The sequence below is a fragment of the Pavona decussata genome, unplaced genomic scaffold (genome assembly GCF_977016875.1).
Source record: "Pavona decussata unplaced genomic scaffold, jaPavDecu1.1 SCAFFOLD_21, whole genome shotgun sequence".
Taxonomy (NCBI): Eukaryota; Metazoa; Cnidaria; class Anthozoa; order Scleractinia; family Agariciidae; genus Pavona; species Pavona decussata.
Window position 1 is genome coordinate 2,007,519 of NW_028145444.1, and position 19,982 is coordinate 2,027,500.

The 19,982-nt window shown below is 42.7% G+C and overlaps 1 protein-coding gene across 1 annotated transcript in view; it reads left to right on the forward strand.

The window, feature by feature from the left end:
* The first annotated feature begins 608 nt into the window (after positions 1-608).
* The window catches only part of LOC146486170 (uncharacterized), a 46,221-nt gene continuing 26,847 nt past the window's right edge, over positions 609-19,982 (forward strand). Inside the window, exons 1-2 of the mRNA XM_085096885.1 lie at positions 609-995; positions 16,906-17,292. Of these exons, the coding sequence (XP_084953011.1) occupies positions 623-995; positions 16,906-17,292 (760 nt within the window). The 5' untranslated portion in view covers positions 609-622. The remainder of the gene's footprint in view (positions 996-16,905; positions 17,293-19,982) is intronic.

Genomic DNA, 19,982 nt, shown 5'->3' on the forward strand with positions numbered 1-19,982 from the left:
CGAAAAACGTGAACCTTTCAGAAAAGTTGTAAAAAGTCTGAAGTCTTCCGAGGATTACCGAATATGACGCAAAGTTTTCCAGCGATTACTTACAAGTAAACAGAATATTACCTTGCTAAGATTACCCCTTAAGCCTAATCGATGCAGCATTGACTTACGTATACAAAGTAACTTTCTAACGGCTTGCACTCATTTGCAATTGCTTCAATGTTTCTATACCTCCAACGGGGCGAAAGATGGCTCAGTTGGATGTTGGATGTTTTAAGACAATTTGTATTCATAGAATAGTGCAGTTTAGCGCCCGTACAATAGTAAATGTTACAATGTATGCTATTTATTATGATCTGATGGAGACGCCATGTATGCTATCCATATCTAATCGTATTGAACTTCTTCAAACCCTCTTTTTAAAACAATGTCGAATTCCACCAATCCTTTTAGAGGGTGGGTTTTGAGGAGGTGATAGTTTTTATTCCTGTATAAATGTTACTGTCGTACGTATAACAGGAAATAACGTGAATGAGAATTTGTCTTGAGGCTTGTTGCAGTCATTACTGTAACATAAATTGTTGCTAGTAAGTAACAATTAGCGTCTGCATCTTTTACAGGAGGAAATTGCAACATGAAATGTTCCGCCCCCACAAAATGCGTATCTAGTTGTACATCTGGAAACTGCAAGACAGTGATTTGTGAAGCGGACACTTGTGAGCAGTCTTGTACTGGTGGCGGATGTGGCCTGGAATGTCACGGCAACAGCTGCGAGCAAGGTTGTACCAAGGGTAACTGCAATCTCCAGTGTGACAGTCAAGCAGAAAAATGTGAACAGAGGTGTACAATTAACAGAGACCAGTGTACCATCGGGGATATTGTTCCTGAGGAATGTGACAGCGTGGAGGATGGTGTATGTTATCAGTCATGTATAGAAGGAGGTTGTCAAGATATGGAATGCTTTGACTCACCACTTTATTACCATACATGTCAACAGAGTTGCACTGGTAAGAATTCTTATAAATAACTCAGATACCCTGTTGAAGCTATACCGGGTACAGTCTTTCTTTTATATACAAACGTCTAATTTTGAGGCTCAGGTTGAAGGTTCTTATGTTTTGGCAATTTGAGCCTGTTACATATATAATTTCCACAAACCAATGTGCACGCAAGACCACGAATCTATCGAAGAGCATTATTTCTTGTAATGTGATACAGCAACTTCGGACATTACGGACACCGTTGGGACCGTAAAAAGTGTTCGTATTACAGGATGTTAATTTGAAGGGAAAATGTGTGGAGCTGCACCAAGAAAACTCTCCGTAATAAGCAGTGCCCGTATTAAGCTGGTGTCCGTAAAGCGGGCTTCCTGTGTACCCAAGTTACCCGTGGTATGCTTGCATGCGCGTCTTTCTCCAGTACAAGATTTCGTGCCAGTAATTCTTGCATGGCTGTTGGGTAACCAAACTCCTATGTAGACTTAAGGTTAACATGATTTTCATTTAATTTTACTCGTGTTCATACTTCTCGTTTCCAAAAAAATAAATCGAATTGTGAACATAAAAACGCTGTCATTTTACTCTCAGTCTGGGGTATGTCTAATGTTATCCTTAACGGTCCTATAAAAAATGGTTCTCATGAAAAACGTGTATCACAGTCACAGTAATGAATGATGTGATGTCAGTTTTCAACTGGTGTTGTAGTAGATCACACGAAGAGAAAATTCATGTATGCCACAGATACCAAAGGTGATACGAAACTTCTGGAAGCGTACCGAAAAGTCTCTGAGCCTTTCAGAAACTAGCTTCAAAAAAGCCTGAAGTCTTCAGAGGATAACCGAAGATCATGCAAAGTTTTCCAGCGATTACTTTCGAGTAAACAAAATATTACCTTGCTAAGATTACCGCTTAAGCTTTATCGATGCAGTTATGGCTGTCCTTCGTTGCCGAAAATGATTGACTTGTGTTTGAGTTGAGGCCTATCGCAAACAGACTCTCGTATAAGCGGTCAGACCCGCTCGGGATCTGCAGTAACCCTGACAATTGTTGCATTGAAAAATGCCTAGAGTGGCTTCTGAGTTTCGTCGGTCATGTGTGTAATGTTGTTGAGGCATAAATAAGACTGGATTATAAGCACAAGACATTTAATGAAACGACAGGAAGTTCACGTGACTGCTAGTTGACACCGAGCATATAGTGAACTCCTTTGTCCGCAAAGACTACTGGGATAGTCTTACTTAATACCTTAAATCACATCTCAGTGACAGTGAGGTACCTAACAACTGAGTCAACATAGGCTTTGACGTCACTCTCCAACTTCTCCTCAATTTGGCTTAGGGGTCTGACAAGGGGTGCTCGCGACAGCGTGTCTGCGGTGTACAAGTGTATTCCCGGTACATCTGAGATAGTGTAGGTAAACCGCATTCCGCATTCTCTGTACCCTGGCTGGGAGATCCCCCAGAATCGTGGTGCTAAGCAATGGCACCAAAGGTTTGTGGTCAGTCGCGATGTGGAATCGAAGGCCAATTAAGTAGTCTTCAAAGTGTTTACTTGCCATGTTATGCCCAAGGCCTCCTTCTAGATTTGGGCATAATGCTGCTCTGTGGTTGTCATGGCTCGTGAGACGTATGCCATAGGGCACCATTCATTGTCATCCTGTTTTTGCCTTAAGACAGCCTCAAGTGCATAGGAAGAATCATCAGGTAACAGTGTTGTTTGACGTATTTCATCGTAGTGACCAAGGGTAGGCGTGGTAGCAAGACTCCTTTTCAAGGCAGAAAAGGCCTACTGATGTGCTGTGCCACATGACCAGTGGTTCTTGGAACTCAGTACGTCTTGCAGTGGCTTGGAAAGTTCCTCTATCTGGGGCTGAAATTAACTCAGCTGATTGACCATGCCAAGGAACCTTTAAAGTTTAGACTGGTCCTTAGGGGCTTCCATCTCCAATATGGCCTCTACTTTCTTGGGGGCAACTCGCACTCCCTCGGAATCAATGATGCTGCCCAGGAACTGTACTGATGGTTTGAGAACTCACACTTCTCGTCAACAGTTTTCTTCGTCAGGTTCGCATCCTGTAGCTTGCAAAGAGCAGTTTCCATGTGCTTATAATGCTTCTTAAGAACGGTTTGCTGTAAGGACCGACTAAGCGTATACAAAATAGAAAAAACCGATTTCCCCAAACTTTGCCAGAATAAAGGGCTTAGTGAACTACTTCTAAAAATATAAGTTTCGTTTTGTTTGGAGCTTTATTTATCTTGGGGGAATTTTTTTAAGATTTTACCCATGGAGGCGGGCTAAAATCACGCCGAAGTAGGCACTTTTGTAGAAGCTCCCTTTTATACAAGGAGCCTTTTCTAGAAAAGATTAACCCAACAGAAGGAACAATTTTATTTTCTTAGATGACTAGCGGCGTTAAAGTTAAATAAAACGTAAACATGAATTTTTGACCAATTTTTTAAGTTGTGCCTTTTTACCGGTGATTATAACAACCTAATTTTGGCTAAATTCAAGGACAAAAAAAGCATTTTGGTACATCGCTTTGCCCCACGAAACTACACTCCGGGAAAACATAATCATTTCAACTAAACATTGATCGAATAAAAAATTGGGGTAAATTAAACAGCGAGTTCTCAGAGCGTTTTCAAAACATGTCACTTCAGCAATTAAGAGCGACCTTTGACCTTTTATATCGAAGGGAAATATAAACGAGAGCTCATAAACCTTGACTTTCCTTCGCCGAAAGACGCTTATTTTTACTCTGCTGGCACATTTTGAGTAAAGGAAAACTACACATTTGAATTTAAAGTTATGTACTAGCTATGAAAGATAATTTGAAAAGCAAAATTAGCAATTCAATTAGACTTTGCGTAGGCGGTTCCGATTTGTTTACCACGAAATTGCGATTTTAAAGTCTGTTTACAACACAAATACGGCATCCACTACAAGGTAAACCCCATTCTACTGAATGATTAATAAATCCTTCTTACCTTAGAGATCTTTTCCTGCCTAAAAAACACGGTCTGTGTTCATTGCAAAAGTGTACTGACCGAGATCGCGGAACGCCTCAAGTCAAAGAACAAGTTAACGAAACCACAGGAATGCCAGGAGTACATTTCGTACTGAGATGTGTACTTACATATTTCGGTATTACTATGACACGTCAATTAAATTACCTTAGAGATCTTTTCTTGACTAAAAAAAAGACATAGCCTGCATTCATTGCAAAATTATTAAGCCGCCCGATCGCTAAACGATTAACCAAATAAAGCCACAGGAATCCCACTGTATAAAATTGTACAATACCGGGACCGCACAGCTCTTTTTATTTATATAACAGTGATTCGTTTTGCACTGTACTGTCCATTAATAATGAACTACCTTTATATGACAAACGTTGCGACTTGTCAGATCTCCGTGACATTTAGGAAACTGCGATAAAAATGGGAATGATATAGGCTAATTCCACATTGTGGCTGTACCCATTTTTTCTTTCTTGTGATCTTACCACTTGCTGTCAATCCAACGAAGTATTAAGTGAAAAAAGATACAGAAATAGAAATAAATTCCCTGCATCACAAACAAGTAATAATTATAATGAAACAATAAACTTCAATTAAAACTATAGATAGGGATGCGGCGACTGTCTCGGGTGAGTAGTAATATGAGGTGCTACAACTACCATACCCCTTTACAAGATCTCTCAACACGGAAAGGGACTCTGCTTTGCGCCTTGGGTGGAATCCGTCTGTAGAGGCCCCAAAAAAGCCGTTAGCATGTATAGATAATATTCCCTTCTCCCCTGACACTGACGTCCCATGCCATGCCCATCCAATGGGAGCGGCACATGATCCTCTTATTTGAACGCCATCTGATACCAAATGTGTCCCGATGTCTCGGTCAAATAGTGAGCTCAAGGTGACTTTCGCTTTTCTCAAAAATGCCTTCGACGGTAAAACAGTCAATTACTACAGGTACTTTACCTTGCTTTTTACCTTGGAAATTTTAACACATAGAAAATAGAATGCATTAATGTTTTATTCACCACCGCCCACATTTGTTGTTCCCCCCCCCCCCCCCCCCCTCCGCCCCCGACCTGAATGAATTAATAAATTCAGTTTCTCTTGTCACATACATTCGGTTCCTTGAAGGCCCGCAAATCTAATAAGTCACGTTCTCTTCTTGTGAAACAAACAAGGCTATCATGCTCGTCCGTACATCTTTTGTGGCTTTGGGCAAAAAATCCTTCTTCACGGACTTAAGTATTGATGATCAGGGAAACTTTTCGCTTTGTATATTATAAAGCAACAAATAAAGCTTTTTGCCTTTGCTTTTGCCGTAGCTTAGTTGTTTCGTGACTTTTAAACAAGTTTTAATTAAATTAAATTATTTTAAGCGTTTCGTAAACGTATCGAAAACATCGCAATGTTTACTAACGTTTGCGGCCTTTTACCTCTGTTAAGCTCACTACAGAAGGGTTTTGGTTTAAAAATTACTCCTTAGAAGATGTTCAAGCTTTAAAGATAAACGAAAACTTACTGATCCGTGACGATTCTTGATATAAAAAACGCAAATCATATACAAATTTAACCACGTTAGCTGAGTTAGAGGTTAATTGTAACTTTCAACGTTAAAAAAGAAGGACAAGAAAAAAAAAACTCTCTTTTTTTTGAGAGTAAATATTTTTAAATTAATTTATGTTGGGCATTCATATACACAGTACACACCACTAAAACATTCCTGCCCGTGCCGATATTAAACAACTTTGCTTCAGTCTTACATAGCGTCTCGAGTGTTGCAATATCGCAGATGCCCTTGCGTGGATTGGGAACCCTTGGCAAGGATTAAGCTTTTCACATTGGCTAAATTGCTCACACTTGAACCCCATGTTCCCCCTACAATCTACCCATATTCACACACAGCCATATATAAGCACCACTGACTCCGGTGGTCGTAGCCACCGACGATAAACTCCACTGTACTCTCAGCAAGTACAACGTGCAACGAACAAAAGAAGATAGCTTTCGGGACACGGCGCTCTTTTCAATTTACGTGATCTTTAAGTAATTAAGATATTACATCTTAGTGTCCGAAGGGAAAAAAAAAGGCGTTTTGAATTGACGTGTCACAGTATACCGAAATATGTAAGTACACATCTCAGTACGAAATGTACTCCTGGCATTCCTGTGGTTTCGTTAACTTGTTCTTTGACTTGAGGCGTTCCGCGATCTCGGTCAATACACTTTTGCAATGAACACAGACCGTGTTTTTTAGGCAGGAAAAGATCTCAAGGTAAGAAGGATTTATTAATCATTCAGTAGAATGAGGTTTACCTTGTAGTTGATGCCGTATTTGTATTGTAAACAGGCTTTAAAATCGCAATTTCGTAGTAAACAAATCGAAACCGCCTACGCAAAGTCTAATTGAATTCCTAATTTTACTTTTCAAATTATCTTTCATAGCTAGTACATAACTTTAAATTCAAATGTGTAGTTTTCCTTTACTCAAAATGTGCCAGCAGAGTAAAAATAAGCGTCTTTCGGCGAAGGAAAGTCAAGGTTTATGAGCTCTCGTTTATATTTCCCTTCGATATAAAAGGTCAAAGGTCGCTCTTAATTGCTGAAGTGACATGTTTTGAAAACGCTCTGAGAACTCGCTGTTTAATTTACCCCAATTTTTTATTCGATCAATGTTTAGTTGAGATGATTATGTTTTCCCGGAGTGTAGTTTCGTGGGGCAAAGCGATGTACCAAAATGCTTTTTTTGTCCTTGAATTTAGCCAAAATTAGGTTGTTATAATCACCGGTAAAAAGGCGCAACTTAAAAAATTGGTCAAAAATTCATGTTTACGTTTTATTTAACTTTAACGCCGCTAGTCATCTAAGAAAATAAAATTGTTCCTTCTGTTGGGTTAATCTTTTCTAGAAAAGGCCCCTTGTATAAAAGGGAGCTTCTACAAAAGTGCCTACTTCGGCGTGATTTTAGCCCGCCTCCATGGGTAAAATCTTAAAAAAATTCCCCCAAAATAAATAAAGCTCCAAACAAAACGAAACTTATATTTTTAGAGGTAGTTCATCAAGCCCTTTATTCTGGCAAAGTTTGGGGAAATCGGTTTTTTCTATTTTGTATACGCTTAGTCGGTCCTTACAGCAAACCGTTCTTAATGGATTAACCGTGGACCAGGATGTCATCCATTTGACAAAGAGCACCTTCAATGTCTTCCACGACCTGTGAAACCCGCTTTTGGAAGTGTTCAGGGGCTGAGCTGATTCCAAAGGGTAGGCGGTTGAAGTTGAACCTGTCAAATGGAGTTATAAAGGTAGTGGGCCGTTTTTTGACTCTGGTGAAAGGCCAATTTTCCAGAACCCAGAATTCGCATCAAGTTTGTTAAATGGAGTCGCTCCAGCCAATTGTGCAAGGGTGTGGTCGACGCTGGGTAAGGGGTGAGATTACCGGCTCCACGCAGATAAGTACTTTTCCATTAGGCTTTGTACCACAACCATTCCCGCGCACCACTCAATTGGTACATCAACTTTTGAAATGATGCATATGTCCATCTGTTCCATCCAGGAAAGTTCTTCTCCCGCTTCTGAAAGGAGTCTATGCGGTTTGGCATTGGCTAAACTTTGACCTTTCGACGACCTTTAACGCTTCAATGGCTGGTCGACCAAGGAGGGCTTGGCGGGCTCCGATCAGAACAAATATCGCCTGCTGTGAGGTCTTGTCTCCTCATTGGACTTTTCCAATGAAGCATCCACGAACGGGAAGAATAGTTTCGGCGGGCCCAAACAAGGTCTTTCTTGATTCTCTGAGCGACGGGAGCGGTTGGAGCATTTTGTGGATTCTCTCGGGAATTACAGTCACATCCGCTCCAGTGTCAATTTTGAAGCGAACAGAAGATTTCCAAAAGGACTCGCTTTTGCTCAGTCCCAATTTCACCGAGAAACGCATAATCTTCTTTTTCAACCTACGGTTTTGGAGGACTTGCAAACGGCTCCCCAGTGGCCTCTCTTTGAGCATTTGTGGCAAGTCACGTCTTTTGCTGGGCAGTGTGACCCGGAGATTTTCCGTAGCGGTAACAGCGGCTCGAAGGCGGGTGTGTGGATGGATTTTTAAACGGCTTCTTCGAAGCAAATGGCGAGCTTTCTTTCTCAAATTTCGGCGTTCTCCTCGTCTTCACAGCATCGAGTTCTTTCTTAGTTTCTGTGGATTCTTTAAAATCGCTCCGCAACAGGGTCTGTTGTTTCTTCACAGCTTCGCTTTGTCTTGCCTGGTTAATCGCTTTTGTCAAGGTAAGTTCATGGTCGAGTTGCAGTTTCTCCGACAATTTCAAGTCTTGAAGACCAACCACAATCGGATCTCGAATCATTTGATCCTTTAGGGTTCCGTAATCGCAGTGTTCGGCGAGCGCATACAGCGATGAAATGAAAATATCAACAGTCTCGCCTTCCTCTTGGCGGCGTCGATTGAACTTTGCATGCTCAATGATATCATTTCGGCGGACCACGAAATGTCCATCAAATGTTGTTTTAACAGTGTGTTATTGCTTGAGCTGGGAAGATGTCAGGTTGAAGGAGTTTAAAATGTCGTCCGCTTGATCTCCCATTGCGTAGATTAGCGTGTTAATCTAGATTTCTTCTTCTTCTTCTTCTTTTACCAGACCCGATGCTTGACGAAAACGTTCGAATCTTCGGCTCAAACTTTTCCTACAGCTGCACTCGGAAGGATGTCATTGTCGAATCACTTTATCATCACTGGGTTCACCGCCGACTGAGACTTGTGCCTTCATTCCATAGTGGAACTACTTGACGATGTTAATAAGCTTGTCAGGGCATCCATAGGTTTCAAGGACCTTCCAGAGGGTTGTACGATGGCCAGTGTCAAATGTCTTTGAGGAGTCAACAAAGACAACATACAATAGCTGGTGCTGCTCTGCTCTGCTTCTTTTAGAGCTGCCGCAGATTGAAGATCATGTCAGCAGGGCAACGGCCAGCCCGGAATCCACACTGACGTTCAGAGAGAACGCCTTCCGAAATAATTTTCAGTCTGTTCAAGACAATCCTGGGAAGGACTTTGCCAGCTATGGCCAATAGTGATACTCCCCGATTGTTAAGAAGACAGAACACGAACTGGTGTGCACGCGGATAGAGCGCGCGCACGCATAAACTGATTTGAATTGTCGTAAGCATTTTTGAGTTTCGTAAGTAAGTTACGCGTACTTTGTCGCGCGAGCGTACGTTAGCAGTTGAGACGTTACCGTTTTGAGGGGCTTTTTTTGGCCGATTATCGTACCTTTTTTAAGAAGAGTTTTCTGCAACCGCTCGTGAACATTTTCTGGCAACCACGACGGGAGAAAGGTATGAATTGGTGTTTGTTTTGAGGTTTCGTTTGTGAATTGAGTTTTGAGTTGTGCGTTTTGGCATCCGATACCGATGATATCGATATTACCGAATTTACCGCGAAAAACGAGGAAAATAAACCGAGTGGAGTCGACAAAAAGAAGGAAATGGACATTCTGTTGATACAGATAAAGGGTCGAAAACGTACCGCAAAAACGAAAGTTACAAAATTGCGACACGACCTGGAAAGACTTTGCGTAAAGGAATCCGAAGTAACCGTCATCGAAAGTGCGATTGAGCAGTTGTGGGCAGCCCTAGAAAATGCACAGCAAATTTTAGAGGAACTGTCCGCGTTCTATGTCGAAGTGGGAGACGATTCTGGGAAAAACGAAGCTTTTAAAGAGTCCGAAACAATTGAAAAAGAAGTACAAAAAGTGATTGAAGCAAGACAAGATGCGATAAAAGTCCGCGCGGCCAAAACCGTGAACATAAACAGGCCATCAAGCGAGAACACGACGGATCGCTACGAGCAACCAACCCAACAGTATCAGCTAAACAAGAGTCATGATAATCACGACGACCGAAACCGAATTTTGAAGCCTTTTCAGAAGTCTAGTGGACGAGTCAACCGAGACAGCGAATTTGAAAATGGCAAGGCTGCGACAATGCCTCACAGGGAACGCCTTGGAAGCCATCCGCAGTCTCGGAGTCACTGCTCCCGAATACGAGGAGGCCAAAGAGATATTAAAAACGAAGTATGGTGGTGCGCGACGTCTTCTGCGAACCTACATGGATCAACTAGAACAAATGCCAATCATTATAAGTAACGATATTCAGAGGTTTGCTGACCTTGTTAGAGTTACGGTGGTAAAATTACATGCGGAAGGAAGAGACGGAGAGCTAAAAGATGGAACTCTTTATAGCTTGTTGCTAAAGAAGTTGCCTGAACGTCAGCTAGAGAATTACAGCCGCTGGTTAAACGAACGCGCCAGAGAAAAATCAGTCGTGGCTGTCAGAGACTGGCTAAAAGACGAGGTCAGATTCCGAGTAGAAGCGGCGGAAATGGCGAACGGGATCGAATCGAAACCAGTCGAGTACTCAAGACCACCGAGAGCACCAAAGTACCAGGATCAGAGCAGGATGCGAAATTTTCATACCGCTGCGATGGGAAATGATCCAAGGAACACGAGGCCTCCCTCTTCTCTCTGTAGCAGTTTCGATCACGGTGTGTGGTTTTGTAAGCAGTTCTATGACAAAGGGGTAGATGATCGTTGGCAGATCGCTTAAGAAAGAAAGCTGTGTTTCGTTGCTTAGCCTCTGATCATAGAGGGAAAGACTGTACAAAGACCCGCATATGTGGATCGATGGTTGCTCTCGAAATCATCACCGCCTTCTTCATGGAAGTGAAGTGTTGGCAGAAACCGGACCGATGACTACGTTGCCCTATGTTGACGACGGGAGACGCCCAGAAGTTCCAAGGGAGGGAGCGCCCGCAGTGACCCTGACCAGCTGTAATGCCAAAACGCTCACCGAGTCTTATTCGTTACGAACTGTCCCCGTATGGGTGAAAGCTAATGGTAGAAAAGTAAAGATAAACGCTATTCTAGACGACGCATCAAACGAAACGTTCCTGAACGAAGAAGTTGCTGGGGTACTGGGACTACAACTGAAGAACCTTTTCAGAAAGTTCAAGTTCATGTTATCAACGATACAGTGGAAACCTTTCAGTCCATGCCGTTAAAGATTGAAGTAGAAAGTGTCGATGGGAGGTTTTCAAAAGAAATCAGCGTAAAAACGTGCCCGCAGAAAGTCACAGGCAATTAAAGAGTCGTGAACTGGACCAAACATCAGAACAAATGGCCTCACCTGACCCAGTGCAGTTTTGCTAAGCCAGCAAACAATGGACTTGTCGATCTTTTTCTTGGAATTGATAAGGCTGAACTCCACTATTCTCATGTTGATCTTCGAGGGAGAGATGGTGGACCTATCGCCCGTCTCGGACCACTTCCGTGGAGCTGTACCTGACAACAATGAAACCGCGAGAACACGATCTAACGTTATCTGTGCCTTGTCCACAAGAGAACCTGTACTGTGGAGCGAGGGAAAAGAATCTTGTTGCGACGTCGATAACAGCAAAAAAAGATTCTGGGAAATCGAGAAGTCTGGCACAGACCGCGATGACACACTCGTATTCACCGAAGAAGAGAGACTAGCCTTAAATAAAGTGAACGATTCTTTCAAGTATGAAAATGGAAGATATCATGTAGCCGTTCCTTGGAAAGATGACAAACCCGAGCTCCCTGACGCCAAGCCGATGGCACTGTCTCGCCTCCGAAGCACCGAAAGAAATTTGAAGAAAGACAACCGCGTCGCCGAAGAGTATAAAGCAACTATCCAGGCCTATGTCGAAAACGGGTATTTACGAAAGGCTCCTTCAGACGAGCAGCTGCCGAATAACGTATGGTATTTGCCGCATTTACCAGTCGTGAGGATCGACAAAACGACAACGAAAGTACGAATCCTGTTTGACTGTGCCGCTAAATGCAATGGAATTTCCCTGAATGATATGATCCATGCAGGGCCAAAATTACAGTAAGATCTTTTCAACGTCCTTGTCCGTTTCCGTCGAAACCCTATTGGTATCGCTTGTGACATAAAGGAAATGTATCTCCAGATCGAGATTGAGGAGAGGGACCGTTCCCACTCCCGACTGTTGTGGAGAGACCTTGACCCCAACCGAGAGCCCGACGTATTCGAGTTTAGCCGTGTAGTCTTTGGAAAGAATTCCGCCCCTATGGGGTCGCAGTTTGTTGCGCAGGAGAACGCTCTAAGAAACCAAGACCGCTATCCCCTTGCCGCCGCGACGGTCCTTAAGTCAACCTATATGGACGATTCTATTGACGGTGTTGAAAACGACGACGAAGGAGTGGAGCTGTACCGTCAGTTGAAAGCACTATGGGGAGTTGCCAACATGCAAGCCAGAAAGTGGATCTCTAATTCACTGAAAGCTATTGAAGTTATTCCGACAGACTGCAGCGCGCCACAGAGATCGTGATTAACAACGGTCAAGACCCGATAACGAAGACACTGGGGATTTCGTGGAACTGCACCGAAAACGTGTTTACCGTTACCGCTTCTCCAGTTTCCCTGGAATTTCAGACAACGAAGCGAAACGTCCTGCGTAAAGTAGCAACGATTTTTGACCCGCTGGGATTTGTATGCCCGTACGTTATTGTTGCAAAGATTCTACTTCAGGAGCTGTGGATGCGAGGCTACGATCGGGACAACGAAATACAAGATGAAATAGCAAACAAAATCGGGAACTGGTTCAAACAGTTAAAACGGCTGAGGAAGGTGAAGATTCTCCGATGCCTGCGAAGTCCAGAGCCTGTCAAGTCGAATCGCATAGTGACATTTGTTGATGCCTCTCAGCAAGCTTATGGTGCCGCTGTCTATATCCGGTGCGAATATCGTAACGATGCCGTCACCAGTCGCCTTGGAGTTCCTAAGGAAGTGATAAGCGACAGAGGCACAAACGTCGTAGATGCAGTGGGCAAATTAAAGAAACTAATCAGCCAGTTAGACCGACCACAGCTTCAGAACAAGACAGTTGAACTTGGAGTAATATGGAGATTCAATCCACCAGCTGCCCCACATTTTGGAGGAGCTCACGAAGTAATGGTGAAAGCAGCAAAGAAAGCCATTTATGCCGTTGTAGGAATAACCGATGAGGAGCTGATCACTGTGTTTGCCGGAGTAGAGTCCTGGCTTAATTCCCGTCTGTTGATTTATCAGAGTTCAGATCCGCGAGACGATGTTCCATTGACCCCTAACCATTTCTTGCATGGCGAAATGAGAAGACAGTTCGCCCCTGAGTCTGTTGAAACCACTACTTTTCATCTGCGTCAAAGATGGCGAAAAGTTCAGGACATTATTTCGCGAGTGTGGAGGAGATGGCTCAAAGAATGTGTTCCTTCCCTCAACAGCCGACCAAAGTGGACTTAAGACACCCGAGACCTAAAAGTTAGAGAGGTAGTTCTTGTGATTCAGCCGGATACTCCAAGAGGACGTTGGCCATTAGGGCGAATTGTTGAAGTGCATCCTGGACGTGATAGCCGCACCCGCACCAATTAACAAACTGATTCCTCTTGAAATTAATTGCTAATCAGTTATTAAGAAACACACTACGACTACCTCCCAGTGTGGGGAGGGGGAATGTTAAGAAGACAGAATACGAACTGGTGTGCGTGCGGATAGAGCGCGCGCACGCATAAACTGATTTGAATTGTCGTACGCATTTTTGAGTTTCGTAAGTAAGTTACGCGTACTTTGTCGCGCGAGCGTACGTTAGGAGTTGAGACGTTTTATTTTGGGATTTTTTTCGTAGAGTTTAGTGCCAACCGCGTTACCGTTTTGAGGGGCTTTTTTTGGCCGATTATCGTCCCTTTTTTGAGAAGAGTTTTCCTCAACCGCTCGTGAACACCGATAGTTTCCGCACTCTGCACGGTCGCCCTTTCTCTTGTAGATTGTGACGATTAGAGCGTCTCGAAAGTCTTGGGGCACGGTACCAGAGAGTAGGCATCTGTTGAACAGGTCTAGTAGAGCTTTGCACATCTTTTCGCCACAATTTTGTAGGAAATCTAGGGGAATACCATCCAGATCAGGTGCTTTGCCACTTGCCGTTGACTTCAGAGCTTTCTTGAGTTCCTCCATACTGATTTCCTCACACAGATAATTTATTGTAGGTTTCCTCTTCAGTTGCTGACATGCATCTGGGTGTGCAGATCCCTCTTGGTTTAGCAAGCTGTTGAAGTGCTCCTCTCCTCTGGCCTTGCTATCTTGAAAGTCTGTGAGCAGCTTACTACTATCCTCTGACTTCCCTGAGGCGACAGCGTTGCTCTCAGGTCCATAGATGGCTTTCAACCCGGCGAACAGTCCATGATAGTTATGGTTGTCAGCCATACGCTGCAATTCCTCTGCTCTCCTTTGCCACCAGTCGTTCTTAAGAGCTTTCACTTCCCTCTGCACCTTGGCCCTCGTTTCAGCAAGTGCACTCCTGCTCCTCCCAGAATTCTCTTGTAGATGCCGAAAGTACTTGCTCCTCTTCTCTTCTAGGAGCCTCTCAATTTCATTTCCATGCTCCAAGAACCAATCAGGAGTCTTTCTGTTGGGATGGCCGAGAGTTTCCTTGCTGGCAGTGGCCAGACCTTGCTTAGAGTCGGTCTAGAACGGAGAAGTAAGACGACTCCTTCCCTCCACTAGTCTGAGGGTTAACCTTGGGGAAGTGATAGTACCCTCGTGCCTCCTTACCTAAGGATACAGGTCCAGCAACGGCAAGCGGTGGTGCAAGCGGCAGAAGAGCTCATTCTAGAGCCAATGGCGCGAGCACCAGATGGCATGCGGAGGAGCCTCAACTGAGGCCAACAGATGACATCAACCAGTAAGTGAGCTGGTTCTGCGGGGCGATCTCCTCGTCAACAATTTTCGTTGCAACCCTGAGCAACACATTGTATCAGGCGTTCAGAAACAGAGAGGATGTCTGGTGGAGGCAAAACACCAACTGGGTTTGGAACTGTCCAAGGCCTCTTGTTTGGAGAATGGAGGTATCCCTGTGGCGATACATACATACATACATACATACATACATACATACATACATACATACATACATACATACATACATACATACATACATACATACATACTTTATTGTTACCTCCCCAATGGGGCTTTTCAGGAACAATTATTTAAATACTTAAGTTACTAATAACTACACAAGTAAAATTAATCAAATTTAAGAAAACAATTACAACATTATCTAAACTTTATAATCGAACAAAAACAAAATGCTAAAAATATATGAAGTTCAGGAAGTATTTACAAAATTGTCTAAAAGCTTATTCTTTAAGGTACGTTTAAAAACTTGAACCGAACGGCTTGATTTTAAAAGGGGGTCTAAATTGTTCCAAAGTCCAACAGTTCTGTAATAAAATGTTCTTTGACCTGAGGCTGTTTTAAAAAGAGGTACATTAAGCTTTTGGCCACTCCTAGTTGTTCGCTTGGTAACTTGCTCGCGGGTAATGAATTGTGACGTCAGATCTTTGGGGGCGTGTCCGGAAATGCATTTAAAGGCCATGGTAGCTTGGCGGTAGTATAGTTCGTCCTTAACGGGTAACCAAGACAAATTCTTTAAGTGGGGGGGGGGGGGGGGGCGATCTCCTCGTCAACAAATTTCGTTACAAACCTGAGCAACACATTTTATCAGGCGTTATGTAAATTCATTACCCGAGTGGCCAAAAGCTCAATGTACTTCTTAATGTGACGGCAGCAGGCTTAAGCAGCTGGGAGCTGCTAGCAGGTGCTCTGCACACAGGCAGCTCGCACTTGACGGTCGGAATTCTAGCTGACCCCCCGAGCGCCAGCTTGTTGAGGCAGCAATGCAAGAATCCAGGCAGCCCTCTTTAGGGATATCACTGCCTGCAATTGAAAGGGAAGCCCCAAGTAAAGGCGGGGTAAAGAAAGCAGCTCAGATCACATCTGGCTGACGGTCACCGTGACTTCAATTGAAGCGGTAGAAACTGTAAGACAATGTATTGCCTTACGTTTACAAAGTAACTTTCTAAACTTGTCCTCATTTCAAATGGCTTCAGTCTCTCTGTATCTCCAACGTCGCAAAAGATGGCTCAGTTGGTTGCTGTTGAATGTCAGTGTGTTTTAAGAGAATTTGTATTCATAGCATAGTGCAGTTTGGCACCCGTTCAATGGCGGACAAAAGGGTTTGGGGTAAATGTTACAATGTATGCTATTTAGTTTGATCTGACGAAGAATCCATGAATGCTATCCATATTTAATTGTCCCTCTCTTTGAAACAATGTTGAATTACACCAAGCATTTAAGGATGTGGATGTTAAGATAGAGGTAGCTTTTATTCCTGTATAAATATTACTGTCGCACACATAACAGGAAATAACGTGAATGAGAATTTACCCTAAGACCTCTGTCCTAGTTGTAGGTCATTTAGTGTCATCGTAATTTGTCGCATATCCTCGGCGCAGTCACTACTGTAACGTAAATTGTTCCTAAGAGTTACAAGTTTCGAAGTTACCTTGCTAAGATTACCCCTTAAGCCTTATCGATGCAGTATTTACTTACGTATACAAAGTGACTTTCTAAACTTGTACTCATTTAAAATTGTTTCAGTGTTTTTATATCTCCAACGTCGCAGAAGATGGCTCAGTTGGATGTTGGATGTTTTAAGACAATTTGTACTCATAGAATAGTGCAGTTTGGCGCCCGTACAATGGTGACGAAAACGTTCTTAGGGTATTTATTATGCTATTTATTATGATCTGATGGAGAAGCCATGAATGCTATCCATATCTAATCGTATTGAACTTCTTCAACCCAATCCTTTTAGGGGGTGGGTGTTGAGGGGGAGATAGTTTTTATTCCTGTATAAATGTTCCTGTCGTACGCATAACATGAAATAACGTGAATGAGAATTTGTCTGAGGCTTGTTGCAGTCATTACTGTAACATAAATTGTTGCTAGTAAGTAACAATTAGCGTCTGCCTCTTTTACAGGAGGAAATTGCAGCATGAAATGTTCCGCCCCCACCAAATGCATATTTAGCTGTACAGCTGGAAACTGCGAGACAGTGATTTGTGAAGCGGATACTTGTGAGCAGTCTTGTACTGGTGACGGATGTGGCCTGGAATGTCACGGGAACAGCTGCAAGCAAAGTTGTACCAAGGGTAACTGTAATCTCCAGTGTCCCAGTCAAGCAGAAAAATGTGAACAGAGGTGTACAATTAACGAAGACCAGTGTACCATAGAGGATATTGTTCCTGACGAATGTGACAGCGTGGAAGATGGCGTATGTTATCAGTCATGTACAGGAGGAGGTTGTCAAGATATGGAATGCTTTGACTCACCACTTTATTACCATACATGTGAACAGAGTTGCACTGGTAAGTATTCTTAAAAATAACTCAGATATTGTTGAAGCTATACCGCGTACACTCTTTCTCTTATATACAAACGTCGAATTTTGGGGCTCAGGTTGAACGTTCTTATGTTTTGGCAATTTGAGCCTGAAAACGTTCTTAAGATGTACTTAAAGGGGAAGTATCACGAAAATTTGATGTCATTTGAAAACCCAAAAATGTTTGTCTGACAACAGAAACTAGGCAATTATTAGAAATAATTGTCTAGTGTTGTTATAAATTATCACCCCGGTGCAATATAACTTTCGATTAGTGCCTCTGGCCAGAGACAGAGTCGGGTCGGAATGGATTGAAACTCGAAAATGCGCTAGAACAGAGTACGAATTATTCCTGTCAATAATTGAGTCAATTTCTCTCGTCTCGTTGTTGTAGAATCATTTTGTAGCAAAGTGAAGGTCTTTTTTCACCATTTTTAACAGAAGAGTTCAAAAAACCCTCTACTCGATTGCAAAAACGTTGACACCTGCAAAGCATAAACTGTGAACGATGAGACCCAGTGGATTTGTGGGTAGTGTTTAAACAATAAACTCATTTCCATAATCAATAATTTACCATTCTCATCCTTTGCAATAAAAAATACAGTGCTGACTTAATTCTTCCGAATACTTTTCTACCAAATATTGCTTAAAGGGGCATTGTCACGGCGATCTTGCTGTATTTTGTTCAAAACTGCTCAAATATTTGACAAAGAACCTGTTTTGTAACATGAAATTGCTCATAGAACACCGGGAAGAAAACGTTAAGGTTTTTCTCCCAGGAAGAACAAACCATATAACCAATTTTCAGCGACTTCTCTAAAATACACAGGAAGAACTAATTTTTTCAAGTCGCAATCCATTTCCATCCCAGCCATTGGCAGCCAAAAATAATTAAAAGTTGTTTCTGTGCACTAATTTAACAAAACTCTGCCATTATTTTAACGATTCCATTGAACGAAATATGCTTTTTGGCTATTCATAGTGATACTAAAAATAGGTGACACTGCCCCTTTAAGTTCATTGACTGATTTGAACTTAGGCAAATCGCGAATTGTATATCACTCAAATTGGCCCTTGTTGGCCAAGAGTTTAGAAGTGTTGACGGGCCTGCACGACACCTGCAGTTCGCAAAAAGATTGGTCTTAAAGCCTTTATAGCTTATCTCTGCTTAATGAGACGTTAATCTTGATCATGAAGGGAAAAACTCAAATATACTGAATGTAGATTAATTTAATGATCATTCTGAGTCGTTATCGTTAATAGAAGTTTGCCATTGGATATAGTAGCTCTGTGGCCCGGGGGGGGGGGGGGGGGTACTCCAAAAAAAAATTGGATACGGGTGTGCGGCCCGCTTCCCAAAACCCTTACCCTATTTATGACTAAAATCTGCCATTTTCCCTACCCTATTTATGACCTGAAGTAGCTTCTTCTAAAAAAAATCGAACCCAGGACTAGAGTGCAAAAATCTATACCCTATTTATTACCAAAATGGCGGCAAAATGGCTAAAAGCGATACCCTATTTATGACCAAAACAGCCGAAAAACCATACCCTTTGGGGCCGCACATACCTATATAGCCCATATAAGGGAGTACCCCCCCCCCCCCCCGGGCTCTGTGGCATTTGTCCAGGTTCACCGGCTCGGATTAACTGCAAGATATCAGACAGCGCTAAATAAATGCTATCTATGAAGACGTGGGATCCGTGGATTTCTTAACTGACTTGCAAGCTGTTCGTTTATCACGTATATGAGAGTCGCTTAATAGATCCGCGTCTTTAGGAGACAGCGCTAAATATATGTCATCTATGAAGACATATGATCCGTGGAATTCGTTACTCGTTATTAGCATTAAAATGCTAAATGCTAATAACCTGCGGTGAGATTGCAGGGTGTTCGTTTATCACGTATATGAGAGTCTATCAGATCCACGTCTTTACAAAGTTGATCACTGTTGTCTCTCGCTTTCGCGAGAGCTTTGGCCCCTTGCAGTTGTTTTCAGCTCTGTTGCTTCGTGACTGAAAGACAAGTATTATATTCTTAGAGCTGACATGGATATGTATCTCCATTGTTTTGTGCGTTCGCTCGCATCCGGCAGATATTGAAAGCTAAGACAGCCAGTAACTGTCATGGAAGTCTCTAGGATGCTTCAGCGATTTCTTCTGACAAGTGTTTAGTGTTGTTTCTCAGCCAAGACTGCAGTTTCGATTCTCTATGAATATCGTCAGTTGCCACTGAAAGTACAAGCTCAAGATCTTCGATTGGGAAACACATGAAACAACATGGGGTCGAGAAATCAACCATCGCAAACAATCTTTCGGTCCTCAAAAAGTGCCGGAATAAATTTCACTGCCTTATTTATGAAATGTTGTTGATACAAGAGCTCAAACCATCGTTAAACGTGCAATCGGATTCGATTCGTGCGAAGTTTAATATTCTGCTAACTTATTTGCATAAAAATCAAGCGCGCAGGAATGCCATCGAATGAGATTTCACTTATTCAAACTCAACTCTTTTAGAAACCCCGACATCAAACGTTTTCTACAGTACGCGGGATGCCCTGAGGGGCATATCGTGTCTAAAAACGGGTAGATTTCTTTTTTTTTTTTCTTCGTCGTAGCCACAAATCTGCACATTAATTTATTACACGGGTTGCACGCAGTGCAGGCCGTGTCTAGG